This window comes from Hemiscyllium ocellatum, chromosome 17, assembly GCF_020745735.1.
Source record: "Hemiscyllium ocellatum isolate sHemOce1 chromosome 17, sHemOce1.pat.X.cur, whole genome shotgun sequence".
Lineage (NCBI taxonomy): Eukaryota > Metazoa > Chordata > Chondrichthyes > Orectolobiformes > Hemiscylliidae > Hemiscyllium > Hemiscyllium ocellatum.
The window spans coordinates 60,094,628-60,112,833 of record NC_083417.1 but is presented as its reverse complement, the minus strand read 5'-3'; the positions used below and the strand labels follow the sequence as shown (position 1 = coordinate 60,112,833).

Sequence of the window (18,206 nt, the reverse complement as noted above, 5' to 3'; positions counted from 1 at the left end):
TATCTCCCCTGTACACACACAAGCTTACCTTTCAATGAGTTAGAATAACAAGGTATGTGAAAGGACTATCATTTCATATTTTGATTCCACATTGATTAGCTGACAAGAAAAGCTTGCATCTATGTATTATCTAAGTTTTAGAAATGGACCTCAACACGACTGATCAACTATGTTACCTATAGCAAACATCAATAGATACCAAGTTCCAACATTCATCTACAGTCTCAGTAGAGACTGGCACTGCCCACAAATATCAGGTACTATCTCATTCTGCACTCTGGCAACACGAGGATCTCACATGGACTGGGCAACACGAGGTAGGGTTGCACACAGACCTGACCACACTGATTGGGAAACACAGCTCCAGTCACTGATATACAACACTGCCCCAGGTTCTGTGGTGCCAGCACATGGCTGAAACTCCTTGCTAAATCTCTTACCAAATCTCCTCTCTAATTTTACCAAACATCCCTAGAGAAACTTAAAAAACAACAACTTCTCCATCAAATTGAAGTGCAACTGAATATGACAGGCTCTGGATTCTGAAATATAACATTTCTTTCAAAAAAACAGAAACTTGTCAGGCAATGTGAATCTGAAAATAACTTTAGTCAAACTGAAAACATCAGGAATTAATTACAGAGGGGAGAGAATGAGAATATGAGGATATCCAGTACTGACTGCAAAGAACACTTACAGTGCGCACGTGTTTCCTGAGTGTTAGGCTAGGTGTGTACGCATGAATGACTGACAATGTGAATAGCTGCGTATGAGTTAACAGTGCAGTGCCATTGGATTGGAATTATACTGACCATGGTGCAAACTTCAACCACCAGGAGACAACCTCCAGGCATGGGCCTCGCATTTCCTAGTTTCCTGGACAGTAACTCCAGAGTTATACAGCCACTTACACACTCACTTACAAAATCATTAATGCAAAAGTGGCATTATAACTGTGTCTCCAAGGACACGGTTGCATATTGGGGTGGGTGTGTATATGCCTGCCTGGCTCATGTGTATATGCAAGGGAATACAAAATCTGTCCAATTCTGCTCAGTCCTTGAACAGCAGTAGCTCCAAAATTGGCTGTTTTGTTTATGTGTGATGTAAAATCAGTGGCAGAAATGTCTCCAAAAATGCCACCTGTACACTGCCTGAAGGACTCTAGTACAGTCCACACCCTCGCAGGTTGTTTGCAATAATCACATCAGTTACTGCATCAAAAACAAACTGAATGTTATTGGTATCAGTGGCACAGGTAATGTGTGTGTAGATCTCCTTGCTTGCTGACTTGTTCTTGCTCTCGTACTGGGACTGAATGTAATCAACAGCTTCAGCAAACATGCCGGGGCCTGAAAGAGACACAAACACAGAGGAATAATAACAAAATCAGCAGTATTTACGATTGTTCTTCTGAGCAATACCTTATCTGGTGCTAGATACCAGCCCTTTCAAATCAGGTAAAAGATTTGTCAAAAACAGGTAATAGGGCGAAAGCATTTAGTAGTCACGCAGTTTCTTTTCTGCTTCTTTGTCAAAATATTCCCAAGAGACTTCCAAAGGCCATTGCAGGGACTCTGGTAAATGCCATGCCAGGTATTAAAACTCAGGGGAGTATTGAGGAAGTTCAGGTTTAGCCCATCTCCCCGTACCCATGAGCAGGTACAACAATTAAGATAGTTTCTCCACATTTTTCAGAGGTTAGGCCAATCTACATTCACATTCAAAGCAACAGATTGAGAGAACTGCTTGTTGCAATTCCAGCCAATTCCTCAGAATGTGCAACTGGCTGGCATCAGGATCTAACCATAATGTGGGAGCTGAGCAAAAATCATTATCAGGAATGACATAAAAAGATTGTTCATTTGGTCAATGCACTCAGGGTCTAGGGAAACTATGCAGAAGATTGCAGTGCAAACAGGTTAGGCAACTGGCAGTAGTTGGAGAGGTCCAAGTACCATAAAAAAACTGTAACCTCCATTTTAAGCATTTTTGATCTTAAGCACCGAGAGATATTTTCTATAGTTAAAGCAGCTATATAAATGCTATCACAAACATTGTGCTCCCCTTTTTAGACGGACTGTTCCAGGGAAAGATATCACGAGCTGGTCAAATACCTTATGCAGCATGCAAGAAAAGATGGACTCATGATCAAAGGTTTGGAGATTGAACATGATTTTAAAGATAACACATGAAATGCATCATCCATCATGAGTTTGATACTCTAGTTTGGAAACTAAACTTCCATATCCCTTGACCAGAGGTTTTCTTTTTCATGAAATCAGTCCTTCAGGGATCTACTCATAGCAACAACTTTCTAGTACAGCCTCACAGCCAAATGAAGAATTTCTGAAATGTCATTGATGTAGACAAACACAGCAGTAAAATTGCACAAAATAAGATCCAACAAATGATGCTGAGACAAATAAGTTCTTAATGATGTTGGCAGAGGGATAAATATTGACCATGACCCTCATCTTTAATCAATCCCTTGGGATCTTACTCTACCATCTGATGTCCTTTATTTAATCTGAAAGATGGTGCAGCACCTTCATTTCCTCTGAAATGTCCCTCAGCATGGAGAACAGAACTTAAGTTTTCCTTTGTAATGAAACTTCTGATGTTCAATTAAATCTCTATTTTCCTTAAAATGAGCCTGTCTTACCTTGAATGCTGCTTATGTTACATAAACCATCTGACTGAATTATGACTAATTTAATCAAGAGGAACTGGTGAAAACCTACATCAAAATTATTGTAAATTTTCTCCTGTGATATGGAGGAGTACAGTTCTGTTATTTGAAGGAAAATGAATTTTCAGAATTCTGTTCATGGACTCATGGTCTATCATCTCTTGGAATACTGGGTTATTTTGGACATATTTCCTCGCTCATAGATCAGTAACATTCTCATTCTATTTCCAGACACAAGAATCTTTAAAGTCACCTTTTAAGTGTTGAGGGTTCAAGGTCTTTTTGAGTGTTGGGGGCATAAGGTCTCAGTATGTTAACCTCTAAACTCTAAGTTCAAGTCACAGAACTTTAAAACTAATGACCTAATTAATTTTCCAGTCGTGCTCCTTTTCCTTACCCACCCAGAGAGATGTGGTGGTCACCTAAAGTTACCTGTGTACTCAGGAAAGCAGATTGTTAGTGGAGATTTCTTAATTTTTTCCTCAAATATGTCCTTCTTGTTGAGAAAGAGGATGACGGAAGTATTTGTAAACCATTTGTTGTTACAGATACTGTCGAATAACTTCATCGACTCATGCATGCGATTCTGAAAGAAAGAATGCTCTTTGTTACACTAAGCATCTAGAGACAAACTAAAGCAATTCTACCTTGACAGCTCAGCAAGGATCTAATTTTAAAATTTCTATGTTAAATTGCAGATTAATTACAGGTCGAAGGTACTTAAACAATTTACATATTACAACTGGATCTATTTAAAACCAGTCATTTTATTTATATAATGTTTAAATCATGCACCATGCGTGTACCAGGAACTACAGCTGCAGATTCACTGCCTTTCTCTATCTCTCGGCATAGAAACCATGCAGCCAGAGAGCAGTGGCAAAAACTAACTAGACACATTAACCAAGAATGTCAGAGATCCTTGAATTAATCCAGACTTGAAAACAGTCAGTGCCTGGCCTCCTCCTGACCTTTGAGACTTTGCCATGAAATTTTAGCTTTATTAGCTACAATGGTTTAAAGATGGCTTTTGACAGATTGGAGTGAAAGTGCTAATAGATTCAGAGTCTGGTAACCCATGAACACCACAATGTCAGGTCATGAAGACATTAGTCTGGAGCCAAAAGGAAGACTACCAAATGCATGGTCAACAAAAAGAAAACACTTTACATTTTATAGACCCAATGCCTAGGCAAAATAAAAGATAGAAGAAAAAAATTTGCATAAGACTTTGTATGTCTTTTACGTGGCAATGTAGGAATGAGAGGAGCTTGTGATAAGGTCCAGGCCAGAGGTCGCACTGCTGTTTTCAATTCTTGGTCAAGAGAAGCTTCATACCTGCTAATTTGGGTTGGTGCCGCAAAATCTCATTATTAGCATTTTGTTTGTATCAGTCAGCGGTGGTGGAATGGTGTCATGAGGCTGTAGCGTGAGGCTGGAGCTGGAAGGCTGCCTCCTTCCCCAGGGACTTGATACCAGAGAGCAGGCAAAGGAGGATGAAGCACAGCCAGAGTCATGGTATAGTCACACCACATTGAAGGTACACTGTTGTGTCACAGTGCAGTCCAAAACAAAAATCACTAGCATCTATGCAGCATGACCCAGAAAGCTGTCTCTTTACACAATGAACAGACTGGAATTTAGCCCAAAACCGATGAATGTTCACACAAATAGAACATTTTGATTGTATTTGTTTCTAGAGATTTTCAGATTGTCAACTAAAAGACAGTTTTGCAGTTTCAGTTATACCATTCACTGAAGACAGTGGCTGAACTCCTCATCATGCTTTACATCATAATGCTGCCACCTTGTGTTTATTGAACATCAACGTGATACGCAATCACTCTTACATGTACTATCCAAGATTTGGAGATGCTGGTGTTGGACTGGGGTATACAAAGTTAAAAATCACACAACACCAGGTTATAGTCCAACAGGTTTAGGTGGAAGCACTACGTTTTGGAGTGCCACTCCTTCAGGTGGTTGCGGAGGACACAATTGTAAGACACAGAATTTATAGCAAAAGTTTACAGTGTGATGTCACTGAAATTTTACAATGAAAAATACCTTGATTGTTTGTTAAGCCTCTCATCTGTTAGAATGACAATCAAAGTATTTTTCAATGTATAATTTCAGTTACCTCACACTGTAAACTTTCGCTATAAACTCTGTATCTTACAATCTTATACTCCACAACAACCTGATGAAGGGGCAGCACTCCGAAAGCTAGTGCTCCCAATTAAACCTGTTGGACTATAACAATAGTTACAGAAATCTGCCACAAGTCTTCCTAGTCTCACATTCCAAATGTCTGTTTACTTTGAAAGAAGATTTACGTACAGAACCAAACAATGTCCCAAGGACGGAAGATCTGAATGGCCTCTTATTAATGCCAAGATGGTCATTTGAGTACTTTTGGTCAGACTCATGCTGGAAGGGCTGAATGAAATCAACAACTAATACAAAGAAAGGCTACATTATGATACCTTTGTCAATTTCAATGCTGGAACATTTTCGGTATTATGTACACTTGGATAAATGGTACAACCCGACCTTTTTGAAGAAGTAGCCATTCTTGAAATCGTAACCTATTGTTTCAGGTCTAACATATATTTAGCACAGCTTACTTAGATTCCATTCAGATTTTCAGCATTTTGCTGTTCATGACCTTCCCATTTCTCAGACCAAGAAGTGGTCACTTTCATCAATATATTAACTACATAAGCTTGAAACTGAATTATAATACACTTTAAAGCTTTTTGACCTGGTGTGGCACCAGACGTGAAAATACAACTCCAATTACCTTTCAAAATCTTGAAAATAGGCTTTAAGTTGATCAAACTTTCCACATAAAAATGATATGATCAATGTGCCAATGACTCTACCTTGATCCCTTCACCCGTTACTTCCTATTTTAAGTGATACCAAGATTCTGTCTTTAACCCTGACAGCAGCTCCAGCATTACTGTAGACAATGAAGGAGAAAGTGAGGACTCCAAACAATGGAGATCACAGTCAAATAGTGTTGATGTGCTTTTCCAACACCATACTTTCTGACCCTATATTATGAAGAACCATCAATCTTCTTTCCCAACAGCATTGACTCAGATCCATGCATTGGTGTCAAATGAGCCCAAAATAAAAAGATTCTTTGGGACTCTGATCCACATGCTCACTATCCTGTCTGGATTCACAGGTATGATCAATGCTGCATACTGATCATCATCTGCATGTACAAAATTAAATCCAGCACTTTTTAAATTTAGCAGTATTTTGTTATATAAATATAAATCAATTGAGTTTTCAATGGTGGCTTGGTGGCTGTGATTGTATCTGTTGCAGAGTTGGACATCTTCCATTGTTATAAAACCGACCTCAGCAAAGTAGAAGCAAGGTTAGCACAGTCCACACAAAGCCATGGTAATTAAGAGCACCACTGAGACAATGTAGCACTATGTTATCCCTTCAACTCCTTGCTGCTAATTGCACAAAATATTAAGATGAAAAATACAGTGATTACATATTTAATAAATGGAACAAACTGTTATTGCAATCACACAGGAGTGAGGCTTGATTTAGAGATACAGTCCAGTTCAAAGTTGTACAGCTGTGTGGCCAATCAATTGAGTAACTGAAAATCCCTGGAAAAATTCCACAATCATACATGTGGCTTAACATGTTAACACACAATAGATGCAAGCTTCTCCAGGAGCAAGCCGACAATGACATTCTTGCATCAATAACTCCTTATACATAACAATTTCAGACTGGGGGAGCTTGGTTCAAAGTTTTGACAGTGATCATCCTGGTTAGCTCAGGAATACTAGAAACCAAATCATGGGTGTGTCATCATTTTGATACAATCACTCTCCTTTTCATTATTCCTAGAGGAAGGAATACTGTGATATTATAAAACAAATTAAGTTGAGCACACAGTCCTGGATCTAGGAAGCAGAAAAATCATTAGTGAACAATGTGTTTAACATGGACGAAATCCTAACAATCAGCCTACTTTACACTTGGGTGTGAAGGAAGAGAGATTATATGAGAGGGGCGATGAGGTTGCATTCAAATAATACATCTCTCCCAGACTTGTCCGATTAACACATGAAAGCCAGAGACTCTTAAATCTTGCCTGGAATCAATTGGAATTTCATTTGTTGCATTAGAAATCCTGAATGAAAATAAAGTTACTGTTATAAAACACAAAAGGGGTGTTCCTGCTGGATTTAAAAGATTGACTGGGCAGGTCAGTGAATCCCGGAACTGGATTACAAAATAGCAGGCATCCAACAAGATAGGTTCCCATTCTGTTCTCGAAGCCTGGATTTAGATTCAACATGCTCTTGCTGTGGTTTTCAGATCTCTTAAAATAAAAGTACATTTTAAAAGACATTTTGTGGCAGTTAATATCTTGGGTGGCTGGGGTAGAGAAAAGAGACCAGTGAATGCACCAGGAAACCAGTCAACAACATGCTTCTATGTAAACATCATACTCCAGCAGTCGATACAGTAGGTCTGAACTGATTGTCAGCGCGTCAGTCACAAGCAATCTATCTTAGGCACCACAGTCCTGTCTCATGAGCAAAATAAATACCCAAGTACCATAGCTCATCACATCTCCTTCATATCTCATAGACATCAGCAGGGAAAACACTGCCAGCACTTCTAACACAACGGGAAAGAAATCTTCTTGCATGTAATATAATTCAATGCAGATAAAGAGGAATCAGAACCTGCTCCTTCCTTCGATTCAAGTCCAATCAAATAACCTCCCTAGACTCTCTTAATTTCACTTCTACGATTTAATGAACACAGACACTCATTACACACACAGCATGCTCATAAATCCATAGTCTGTCTCTCACTGCATACACTACAACTACAGAGAGCTGAACAATCATTCTGGGATCTATCAAGCAATCTCCACACATTAACCACTGAGGGCCGACGCTACCTCCTGGGGCCCGACTCACCGTGGTCTCATCCTCATGGAGCACCTGGTCATAGCCACTCAGTGCCACACAGAAAATAATTGCCGTCACATCTTCGAAGCAGTGGATCCATTTCTTTCTCTCTGACCTCTGACCTCCCACATCAAACAGTCTGTGAAGAAAATAGAATAACGTTTCTTCAGTAAGACCCGATGATTGACAAATGGGTACAAATAGTTACGAGTTGTGGACTTAACCTGTCGCACTCTCAACATTCAGCATAATATTCCTAACTGTCCACAAAAGTATACCTTCGGGAGGTATTGGTGTCCCCATGCTGTTCTACACAGAGCATTACACGTGCCCTTGTGCTGTAATTCCCAACACACAAAGTTTCTGACGTTGGTTGGGGAGGCTGAGCACAGGCTATTCACTGGTGACTGGACAGTGAGAAATGTTGCTTTCTGCGATCAGTTCATGCAATCTCCGGCCAGGAACCTATATAAACAATAATCAAAGGAACTGTGGATGCTGTAAATCAGAAACAAAAACTGAATTTGCTGGAAAAGTTCAGCAGGTCTGGCAGCGTCTGTGAAGAGAAATCGGGTTCTGAGGAAGAGTCACCTGACTTCAAAATGTTAACTTTGATTTCTCTTCACAGATGCTGCCAACCTGCTGAGCTTTTCCAGCAACTTCTGCTTTGGTTCAGGAACCAATATACACAGGGCTTGATAGATTTACAGCATCCACAGTTCTTTTGATTATTGTTTCTATAGGTTCCTGGCCAGAGATTGCATGAACTGATCGCAGAAAGCAACTTGTCTTGATAGAACCAGCATATAGAAAATATTTCTAATGGTGGGAGAATCCAAAACCATGGGCCATAAATATAACAGAATCACTAATAAATCGAATGAGAAATTCCAGAGAAACAGTTTCACTCAGTGTGGTATGAATGTGGAACTTGATACTGCAGAGAGAAGTGAGGAAAATAAAATAGTTACATTCATACGGAAGCTAAATGTGAAAAAAAAATTATACTGATGGGAGTTAGAAGAGTAAAGATCGGAAAATACTTCCATGGCAAGTTAACACTAGCCCGAGGCGTGGTGGGCCCTGATTGTATCTCACTTCCAGACATACAATTAAGTAATTTCAGCCACTGGAGATTTTAAAGCATCAAGTTACTGTCCACAGTGCTGTACTAACAAAAGGCACAGAAACAGGAACTGGTGTTTAAAGAATTCACTGTGCAAAGTGGGCAATGGGTAGCATTCAGGAGGAACGAGAGAATGGCTCTGGTACAACAGCACAATGTATAAGTGAGCCAACAGCAATCTGTAAGCATAACAATCTGTAACAAGACTGGCACCTTGAAAGGTGATAGATAGAAATTGATAGGCGCATTGATTAGGAGAAGACTATGTGGAGATCAAGGGAAAGGCTGTGAGCTGACGTGTGGGTTACAAAGGATGTTAAGAGAAGAACAGTCAGCATACTGATGAATCCTTGTGACATTGAAAATCAGCTTGAGACTAACTTCCTGCATGACTGATGTGATGCAGGAATGGGAAATATGGCCTTGTATGACTCGTAACTGGGAAGGCAAAGGTTCTTCATGCACATAGAGAAGTACAACAATAAAAGCAGCCTGACATATAACATGTGCATAATCCCTATTTTCTTTTTATACCTCCTCAGCCCTGATAATGATTACACAGGAGTAAATCTCCCCAACTACTTAAACATCAGATAGTAACTTTCATACACAATCAAGAGTAGTCTTCATGCAGACATTGAGTTAGCAATCCCAGCCACCATTTCCAAGAACATGGCATTAAGGGCTGGATGTAGATTTGGAGATGTCAGAGATATTCGTTAGATTACTAAATGCAGGTCTTGCACAGGTTCAGGACAATATGTTGGCAGAGTTTAAAGTGGATCTGCTGGCCCCTAGCTTAGACTGAGTAGAGAACAGTAGGTGCTAAGCACAAACTTAGATACAGGGTTTAGCCTTGGTACTAGTCTAGAGGGAACTAGCATAGGTAAAGATTACTAGATTCTAAACTGCATGTTATATATTAGTCTCATAATTATCCCACTCACTTATAATGGTCCATTTTTCAAATCAGTTCTGTAATTGTGCTGAAGTGATTTGCATCAGTTAAAATTTAATCACTTTGATTGATTTATTTTCTAAGAAATAATATAGTTTTTTTGAGAGAAATGTAAATTTTGGTCTTTTATGTTAAATGACTGGCAGACCTTGAAAAGCTCAGTGATCAAAAGTCTGCAGTGTCTCAGTGCCCACGTAGACTAATTAATGAAAACCCCCTGCTATCAACTCCCATGATCTCCAACCTGCAGGTATCTGGAACTGTCTCATAAAATCACTTAATCATTCATTACAATAAGTCACTTAGCGAAATGAAAAATCTTTTGAAATGCTAACTGGAGTCTGGGGAATGAGAAACAGCCTGAACTTATTCCTAGGGTCTGACACTCCTTTTGGCAGGTGAGGGGTCACTGCTCTGACACTGCCATCTGTAGGTGTGTGGCAGATCTGTCCATAAGTGCAGGTGTTTTATTCGGACTCCCCTGTGATTGAGATGCATTCAGTTCAACAGTGTATTAGCTCTCGAGGGGTTGGGACTTCAAATTCCACAGTGACAGGTTGTACAGTTAAATTTGCTAATGTATGGGCAGGTTTAAAAATGAGCATGATGCAGGATTAGTACAAAAGCCTCTCAAATCCACGCATACAAATCCATATTAACATTCTCCAACCAGATTTTTCTACTGCATTGAAACTGCCCTTAATTAAAGCCACAAATGCCGTCCTCTGTAGCAGTGGCCAGGGGACGTCAATTCTATGCAGCCACTGCTGGGCATGGTCGACCACCCCATCTTCCTCTGATGCCCAGCTCCGACGGACTGCTCAAGCTACTTTTGTTCTTCCCTGTCAAATCTGTAATCGCACTATTGTCTCCGAATCTCTCAAATGACTATCCTTGGTCTCCTGTTCCTCAGCTTTTCCTCACTGAGATCATTCAAACCACAGGATTCAACTTCCATTTGTGGACAGGAGATACTCGATTTAATCATTTCTCTCAGAGTCTTCACTGCACCTTGTGCTCTCAAACATCTTGCAAGACATCATCACAGAATTGTTACAGCTTGGGAGGAGGTCATTTGGTCCATCGTGTCTGCACCAGTTAATTGAATGAGCATAGTTGTCTCGTGTCAACCTCCTGCTGGTTTCCCATACCCTCACACATTATTTTTATTCAAATAATAATCCAATGCCTCTTGAGTACTTAATTGAACCCACATTTCCAGCAAGTGCATTGAATATCCTAATTATTCAGAGTAAAAATGTTTTTCCTCACTTACTCCTTTTGCAATTCATCTTTGATTTGTGCTCCCTTGTTCCTTTCACAAATGGGAACAGTTTCTCCCTATCTGCTACATCTAGCCCACTCAAAATTCTGAAACCTCTAACAGATCTCCTCTTAGCCTGCTTCTCTCCAAGGGGAACATCCCAATTTCTCCAATCTATCCTCCTAATCACACAGTGCTGGACAACTATATGTTTTGTGTTGACACTAGGGCAGCGCAATTGTGTCTCTCTGCGCAATTGTATGACATTAGCATTAGGGTTCTAACATTTTCTGTGCATGATCCACAGCTGTGAGGGGTTAGGGCTCCAAGTGATTGGCTCTTTGAGCTAGTTGTTTGGTTGAACAGAACTTGTGTCTTTTTTCAGCAACACTCATCTTGTAGAACCTTTTCATCTTGCACTCATCAGGACAATTCTCAAGAATTCCAATGTAAAACTATGCTTTTATTCTGTATGAGGAGAGAAGGCTCATTGGTTGGCAATTGGACTGGGGGTATATTAGAACCATCCATTGGGATAATAGCTACTCTTACTGGGTCATTTCCTGTTGACTCAGCAACAGACCCAAGGCCATGGCTTTCAGTTCAGACAAGTCTCTGGTCCACTTTAGATTACCCCAAGGTTTACAGAGCCGGTGAGATGAACTGTTTACTTACTGTATGAATTTGCAACATGATGGTGTTTGCCACTAAGAGGATGCTTCCATCATGGCATAAACGTGAATGTGGTGCTATGTGAATTTCAGTGCTAGTGTGATGCCAGATATGTTGGTCACACATCCTGAAGACTGGTGGGAAACATTAAATACCATAGCCCGCTGGGGCCAGAACCAACTAGCTTGTGTGTGCAAAACTCAAAATAGTGCCCAACACTGGATGTAATTCTGTGATGGAGTAACATTTGTTGGACAATTCTGCGATTACTCATAGTCACCAGCAGCTATGTTTATTAATGCACAGGACCTTGATTTTTGCAGACAGAAAGAACAACTAAACACATTGTACCTGTTTCCACAAAAAGCTTCAACAAAATACTTGTTTTTTTCAGAAATACCTTCAAACTGGTTATACCTGTTCTAACTGCAACTTGCACAATGTCATTTGTGACTGACTGAAGTAACTGAATGAAAGAAGCTTCTGTCTTTGAGGAACACACTCATTCTAGTCTGTTAACTACATACACTGGAGGGGGGGGGAACGGTACAGTTGTGGGGGAGTCCATAAAGCAAGGAGATTGCATGAAATGCCTAAGTATTTACTATCAAGGCAACAGCAAATGGGTAACCAACCCCTTCTATTTGTTGATGCACTGGTATTGTTTAAAATTTTCAACTGAACACATCAAATATAGTCATGCATAATGGATCCAATTTTAACTCTGTTTATGTGAATGGGTTTTATACATTAGGATTTTGCTAATGATCCCCTTCATGTTGAAACCAATTGCTTTCCATTTGGACAGGGGAGTGTGCTGTTGTTTTATTTAACTGGACTCACCTGAAGTGGAGGTTTTTGAATGTAAAGTGAGTTTCTACGATGCCAGTGGTCTTCACTCTGGTTCGGAGGATATCCTGCTCTGTTGGCTGATAGTCATTACTTCCAATTCGATCTAAGCTGTCTAGGTAACTGAGGGAGAGAAGAAAGTAATTATGAAACAAATCCTCAAATTACACTGCAAGTGCTGGACTACCCAATAATGGACTGCATTACAAAATGATCAGAAATCTCCAGAGGCAATCACAGTTGTAAATCAATCAAACACTTATAAAAGAGGCCTGACTGGAAAGAAAATAATTTATTTTCGAACTCCAAAACAGAGCCACTACTTGCTGCATACATAGGCTCATTCCAACCAGGGATAGACAGTTCCAGACCCATCTCTGGGTCCCTTGACATTTTCTAATCAATCTGTTCAGAGGTGTTACTACATGCCTCTGAAATAGTTGGACTTGAACCTTGGTCACCTGGCTCAGAGGTAGGGACACTACCACAATGCCACAGGAGTCCCTGGACCTGCTTTGTAAGTATTTTGAATTAACCAGTTCAGATCTGTTGGGTGACATTTCCAGCATGAGTGGGACTTGAACGAGGATCTTCTGGCCCAGATGCAGGGATAATACCACTGTCACAGGAGTAATTGGGTCTGCTTTACTTTTTTCTTCTTTTCTATATCTGGAGGTGCTTATTTTCCCAGCACCAAATCACCATGGCTTTTGTTTTTACCTATTAACCACCAACAGTAAGTCACACATGTAGCCATGCAAGGTCTGTTAAGGTCATTGCGAGCCATCAGATAATGAGGGGGTGGTAGTGAATGAGGGAGGAGGCTGAATCAAAATAAAGGCAGAAATAAAGCACTCTATCCACTGAGGTGCCCACCTCTCTAGATAGGCACCAAGACTATTTGTGGGCATTACAGGCACCCTCTTCAATGACACCTGGGCATGGAAGAGGTCAGACAGTCAGTAGAAATGAATCCGCTAAATGGACCTGCCTATAGCCAACTTGGCCATGCTGTGTCTGCACTATTTTATTTTATTTTGGTTTAAATCTACCCGTTCTAGAATTATTATCACATACCCCTGGAGCAGGCAGGACTCAATTCTGGGATCTCCTGGTTCAGAGGTAAGGATACGACCATGGCACAACAACAGCTCTCCTGTGCTTAAAAATGTGTTGCTAGGACATTTCAGAGAACACCTCTGGGACACCCGCACCAACCAACCCAACTGCCCCGTGGCTGAACACTTTAACTCCCCCTCCCACTCTGCCAAGGGCATGCAGGTCCTTGGCCTCCTCCATCGCCAGACCATAGCAACACGACGCCTGGAGGAAGAGCGCCTCATCTTCCGCTTAGGAACCCTCCAACCACAAGGGATGAATGCAGATTTCTCCAGCTTCATCATTTCCCCTCCCCCCACCTTATCTCAGTCCCAACCCTCAGACTCAGCACCGCCTTCTTGACCTGCAATCTTCTTCCCGACCTCTCCGCCCCCACACCCTCTCCGGCTTATCACCCTCACCTTAACCTCCTTCCACCCATCGTATTCCCAACGCTCCTCCCCCAAGTCCCTCCTCCCTACCTTTTATCTTAGCCTGCTTGGCACAGCCTCCTCATTCCTGAGGAAGGGCTTATGCCCGAAATGGCGATTCTCCTGCTCCTTTGAGGCTGCCTGACCTGCTGCGCTTTTCCAGCAACACATTTTTAAGCTCTGACCTCCAGCATCTGCAGTCCTCACTTACTCCTTAGAGCTCTCCTGCATCTGCTTTATTTTATTATTGTTTTTAAATCAACCAGTTCCAGAGTTATTACCACACACTTCTGGAGCAGGTGGGACTTGAACCTAGGCCTCTTGGCTCAAAGGCAGCGACACTACCTCTGGACCACAAGAGCTCTTTGAGTTTGCTTTTTATTTAAATTCATGGGCTGTGGGCATTGCTGGCTAAGCCAGCATTTATTGCCCATCCTTATTTGCCCAGAGGGCCGCTAGGAGATAGCCACATTGCTATGAGTCTAGAGTCACATGTAGGCCTGACCAGGTAAAGACAGCAGTTTCCTTCCCAAAAGAACATTAGTGAACCAGATGGGTTTTTTTGTGACAATCGACAATCAGATTCTTATTCCCAGATTATTAGTGAATTCAAATTATCTACTATGGTGGGATTCAAACCCAGATCCTCAGAACATTATCTGGGTCTCTGGGTTAACAGTTGAGTGATAAGACCATGAGGAGAAAGTGAGGTATGCAGATGCTGGAGATCAGAGCTGCAAAAGTGTGGCTGGAAAAGCGCAGCAGGTCAGGCAGCATCCAAGGAGCAGGAGATTCGACGTTTCGGGCATAAGCCCTTCTTCAGGTATGCATTATATATTTTTAAAATCTAGAAGTGCTCTTACAACTGAATGCTTTCCCATCACCAAATCAAGATGATGTGTTCTAGCCGGTCAGACCATTGCTGGCTAACCTGGGAACTCATACTCAAGGAGATGAATTAGTGATTCCCCATGGGTCCTGTAGAGGTTTTCACACCAACCTATGGTGTTTGGTGGTCCCCCTCCCACCCCCAATACTGGCTGAATGAGATGACAGAGCTATCAATTCTGTGCGATAGAATTAGGTCTTTTGGAAAGGCTAAAGGTTGGGGAAGGCGAGTTATGTTTTACTTTCTGCAAGTTAAGACTGTAATTAAGCAGACAAGAATTCTTTCACGTACCCCTTTACTGCTAGTGGATTTGAATGGCCACTGCAGGGGTGAAGGTTACCTACTATATTTAAGTATCTTAATCTCAGCATTCTAGCAATGAATAACAATAATTAACTTCTCAAACTGGATAGAGACTATTGTTTAACCATATACATTAAAGTTACTGAAGATATCTTCCTGGCTAGTTCTTTACAGCTTTCTTTGGTAGAAGGCTTTACTCAGCTTCATGTGTCAAAGAGAATTACTCTTATCTTCACTGGAGGTCTGAAGATGTGGTCGGAATTAGTAATTTGGGATTTCAATGGCTATCAGCTATCAAGTCTGGTTTTTTGCTATGTTTTCACTTAAGTTGTAAATAGATTCTATACCATGATTTCAAATTGCAAAGTCTTGAGTTCGGAATAAATATGATTTTATAAGTGCAGTAAATCACATTAACTGGGAACATTTACAAGTACCTGTCTCACAAAGCTCAACAGCAATATAAGCACAAAATCAATAAATGTTTACAAATCTCTGATAATTCCATTAAACATTACCATTGCAGGCTCTAACAGAGAGTCAACAGCAGTTAAATACTAAGCTTCGCCTGTTTCTACTAGATGTATCACATCATGTAGGTATGAATTAGTCATTCAATGATTTCCTCCAATTTCCTCCAAATTCTCTCACTTCAAACCCAATCCCACTAGTTCGAAAATTCCATTATATTTAACCCAATGCACTAATGATTATTTTAGTTGCATTATTGTATGAAGGGGGAGCACTTTGCATTGCAATCCATCATGCCTGGCTTTGCAGGGTATGAGTATTTTTATTCAACCTGTTCAGAGATGTACAGAGCAGGTGGGAGTGAACGCTGGTCTCCTGGCCCAGAGGTAGGGATACTACCATTGTGACACAAGCACTCTTACCAGGTTATATACTGATGACTGTTTTAGTTTGAAGTTTATAGACATTAGTAGGTGAAAGTGTTGTCAATGTAAAGTCTCACATTCCTCTTTTCCAAGTGCTTTGTGATGAGGAGCTGTGCATAATCCCAACAAATGTTCAGCAAACCAAAACCAGTGAAATAAAACCAAACCATTTCAATGAAAATTTTGCGAGCTCTGCACCAATTTGATTTAGTTTAAGTAAGGCAAGGGATAGCATTACAAACAAACCAATTCAGAGTTGACGGTACAGCATTTTTCAAAATGATTTAATTACATTGGCTTACATACAAATAAATGACATAAGCTTTTGCCCAACAAAATCTAAGGAAAGGTGATATAATTTCACAAGAAAGTGAATTTATAATCCAGGGCTCTCTGGTGGGAGTGGCATTCACAAGTAGCACCACCGATATGGAAATGTGGAGTGTCAAGCCATTGATTATATCGCCATTAGTTTTAGTGGACAGGAAATGATGGGTTGTGCTTTTGCAATTCACTCTGTGACAGCTGCACCCCAGAGAGGGTGCCAGCTTATGGAATCACCCCTGGCATCTATTTATGCCTCTGAAAGATTAGCGCATGGAAATTCAGAATTAACAAGCACTTTAGCACTGAGTAATTCTGCATTGCATTTGTCGTGCAGTCTGATGTTAAAACAGCTTTGCAGGTTTGTTGGGGTGGCAAGTGAAACTGGTTTGTGTTAATAGAGGGAGAAGTGCTTCAAATATCCATGGGACAAAAATGATGGAGTGTCAGATAATGTTCTACGTACAAAATTAATTAACCAGCCAGAGGAAAGTTCTTCATTCGTTCAAACTGACACTGGTAGGTGTCATTGCCTATGAATAATTGCATCCAATATCAGGGTATGAACACTTAACATTCCTCTGTCTGCTATTTTATCAGCAGTGATAACACAAATAATAACTGGAGGTGACACTATATGCTGAGATATAACCCCATGGATGACCATTGTTATGTAATACCCAGAACTGCTTGTTCAAAGTGAACCCAAGCATTAAAGGGGTAATAGTTTGCTATGTTTTGAAGTGGATAATGACTGATCGAACATCCATTGTATAATCGTCTGATTTTCCATCTCAATAGCAAAGTCACTGTCCTGTTGAAGTCAATCGTCTGTTCTGCACCCCATAAAGCTGAACTGCATACAATTGATGCTTATGCATGTATTTCTAATTCTCCTGAACATCTCCCTGAATTAGATTCATTCTCACACAGCCCAGCTGGCTGAGTACAGCCAGTGATGAAACCGGAGTGCTTTCTGAGTGGGGAAAGGTTTCACATTATTTCAAACATCAATACAACACATGCAGCATCTGAATGGTTACAGTTCATAGCAGTTTTTATTGGACATTATTTGAAATTGAATCCCAGTGTATATCCTGGCATAGGTGGGACTTCCCTGGATCAATAGTACTCTGAATTTTTGCTGCCTCTGGGAATTGTGCAAATTAGCAGAGAAATCCTATGATAAAATACAGAAAGAATTCTTATTTTCCATCCATGGATGCTTTGCTGCAATTTGTCTATGGCTACTCGATAAGGAGGCAGTGCCATCGCAACAATTTGCAGATATTTACTGACACCATATCACACCGAGCCACTTCACATGACCATCACTAATCAAAGTTAGATACCAAATTGCATGAGGAGGTATTGGACAATGCCTTAAAGGAGATTCAAAGGGATAGACGGGTTGAAAGATTTGGGGAGAGAGGTCCAGGGCTTAAGGCCTAGGCAGCTAAAGACACAGACTTGCAATAATGGAGCACTTAAAATTTGGGAAGCATGAGTTGCTAGAATTAGAGAAGAGCAAATATTCTAGAAGAGTGTTGGGAGGGGTACTTGGTGATTGGGAGGAGTGACATGATTAGGACATAAGAAATAGGAGCAGGAGTAGGCCATCTGCCCTGTTGAGCCGTTGAGCCCGCTCCGCCATTCAATAAGATCAGGGTCGATCTTTTTGAGGACTCAGCTCCACTTACCTGCCCACTCACCAAAACCCTTAATTCCTTTACTGTT

The 18,206-nt window shown here is 40.8% G+C and overlaps 1 protein-coding gene across 2 annotated transcripts in view; it reads right to left on the bottom strand.

Annotated features, from left to right (window-relative positions):
* The window catches only part of gnao1b (guanine nucleotide binding protein (G protein), alpha activating activity polypeptide O, b), a 229,382-nt gene that overhangs the window by 21,096 nt on the left and 190,080 nt on the right, over window positions 1–18,206 (bottom strand). The window contains exons 5-8 of one of the 2 annotated variants that reach the window (XM_060838214.1): window positions 12,523–12,651; window positions 7,669–7,798; window positions 3,125–3,278; window positions 590–1,352 (exon numbers count right to left, since the gene is read on the bottom strand). In XM_060838214.1, coding sequence (XP_060694197.1) covers window positions 1,165–1,352; window positions 3,125–3,278; window positions 7,669–7,798; window positions 12,523–12,651 — 601 coding nt within the window. In that variant the 3' untranslated portion in view covers window positions 590–1,164. Of the gene's footprint in view, window positions 1–589; window positions 1,353–3,124; window positions 3,279–7,668; window positions 7,799–12,522; window positions 12,652–18,206 lie in introns of those variants that run through there. The other variant, XM_060838215.1, reaches the window with a different exon arrangement.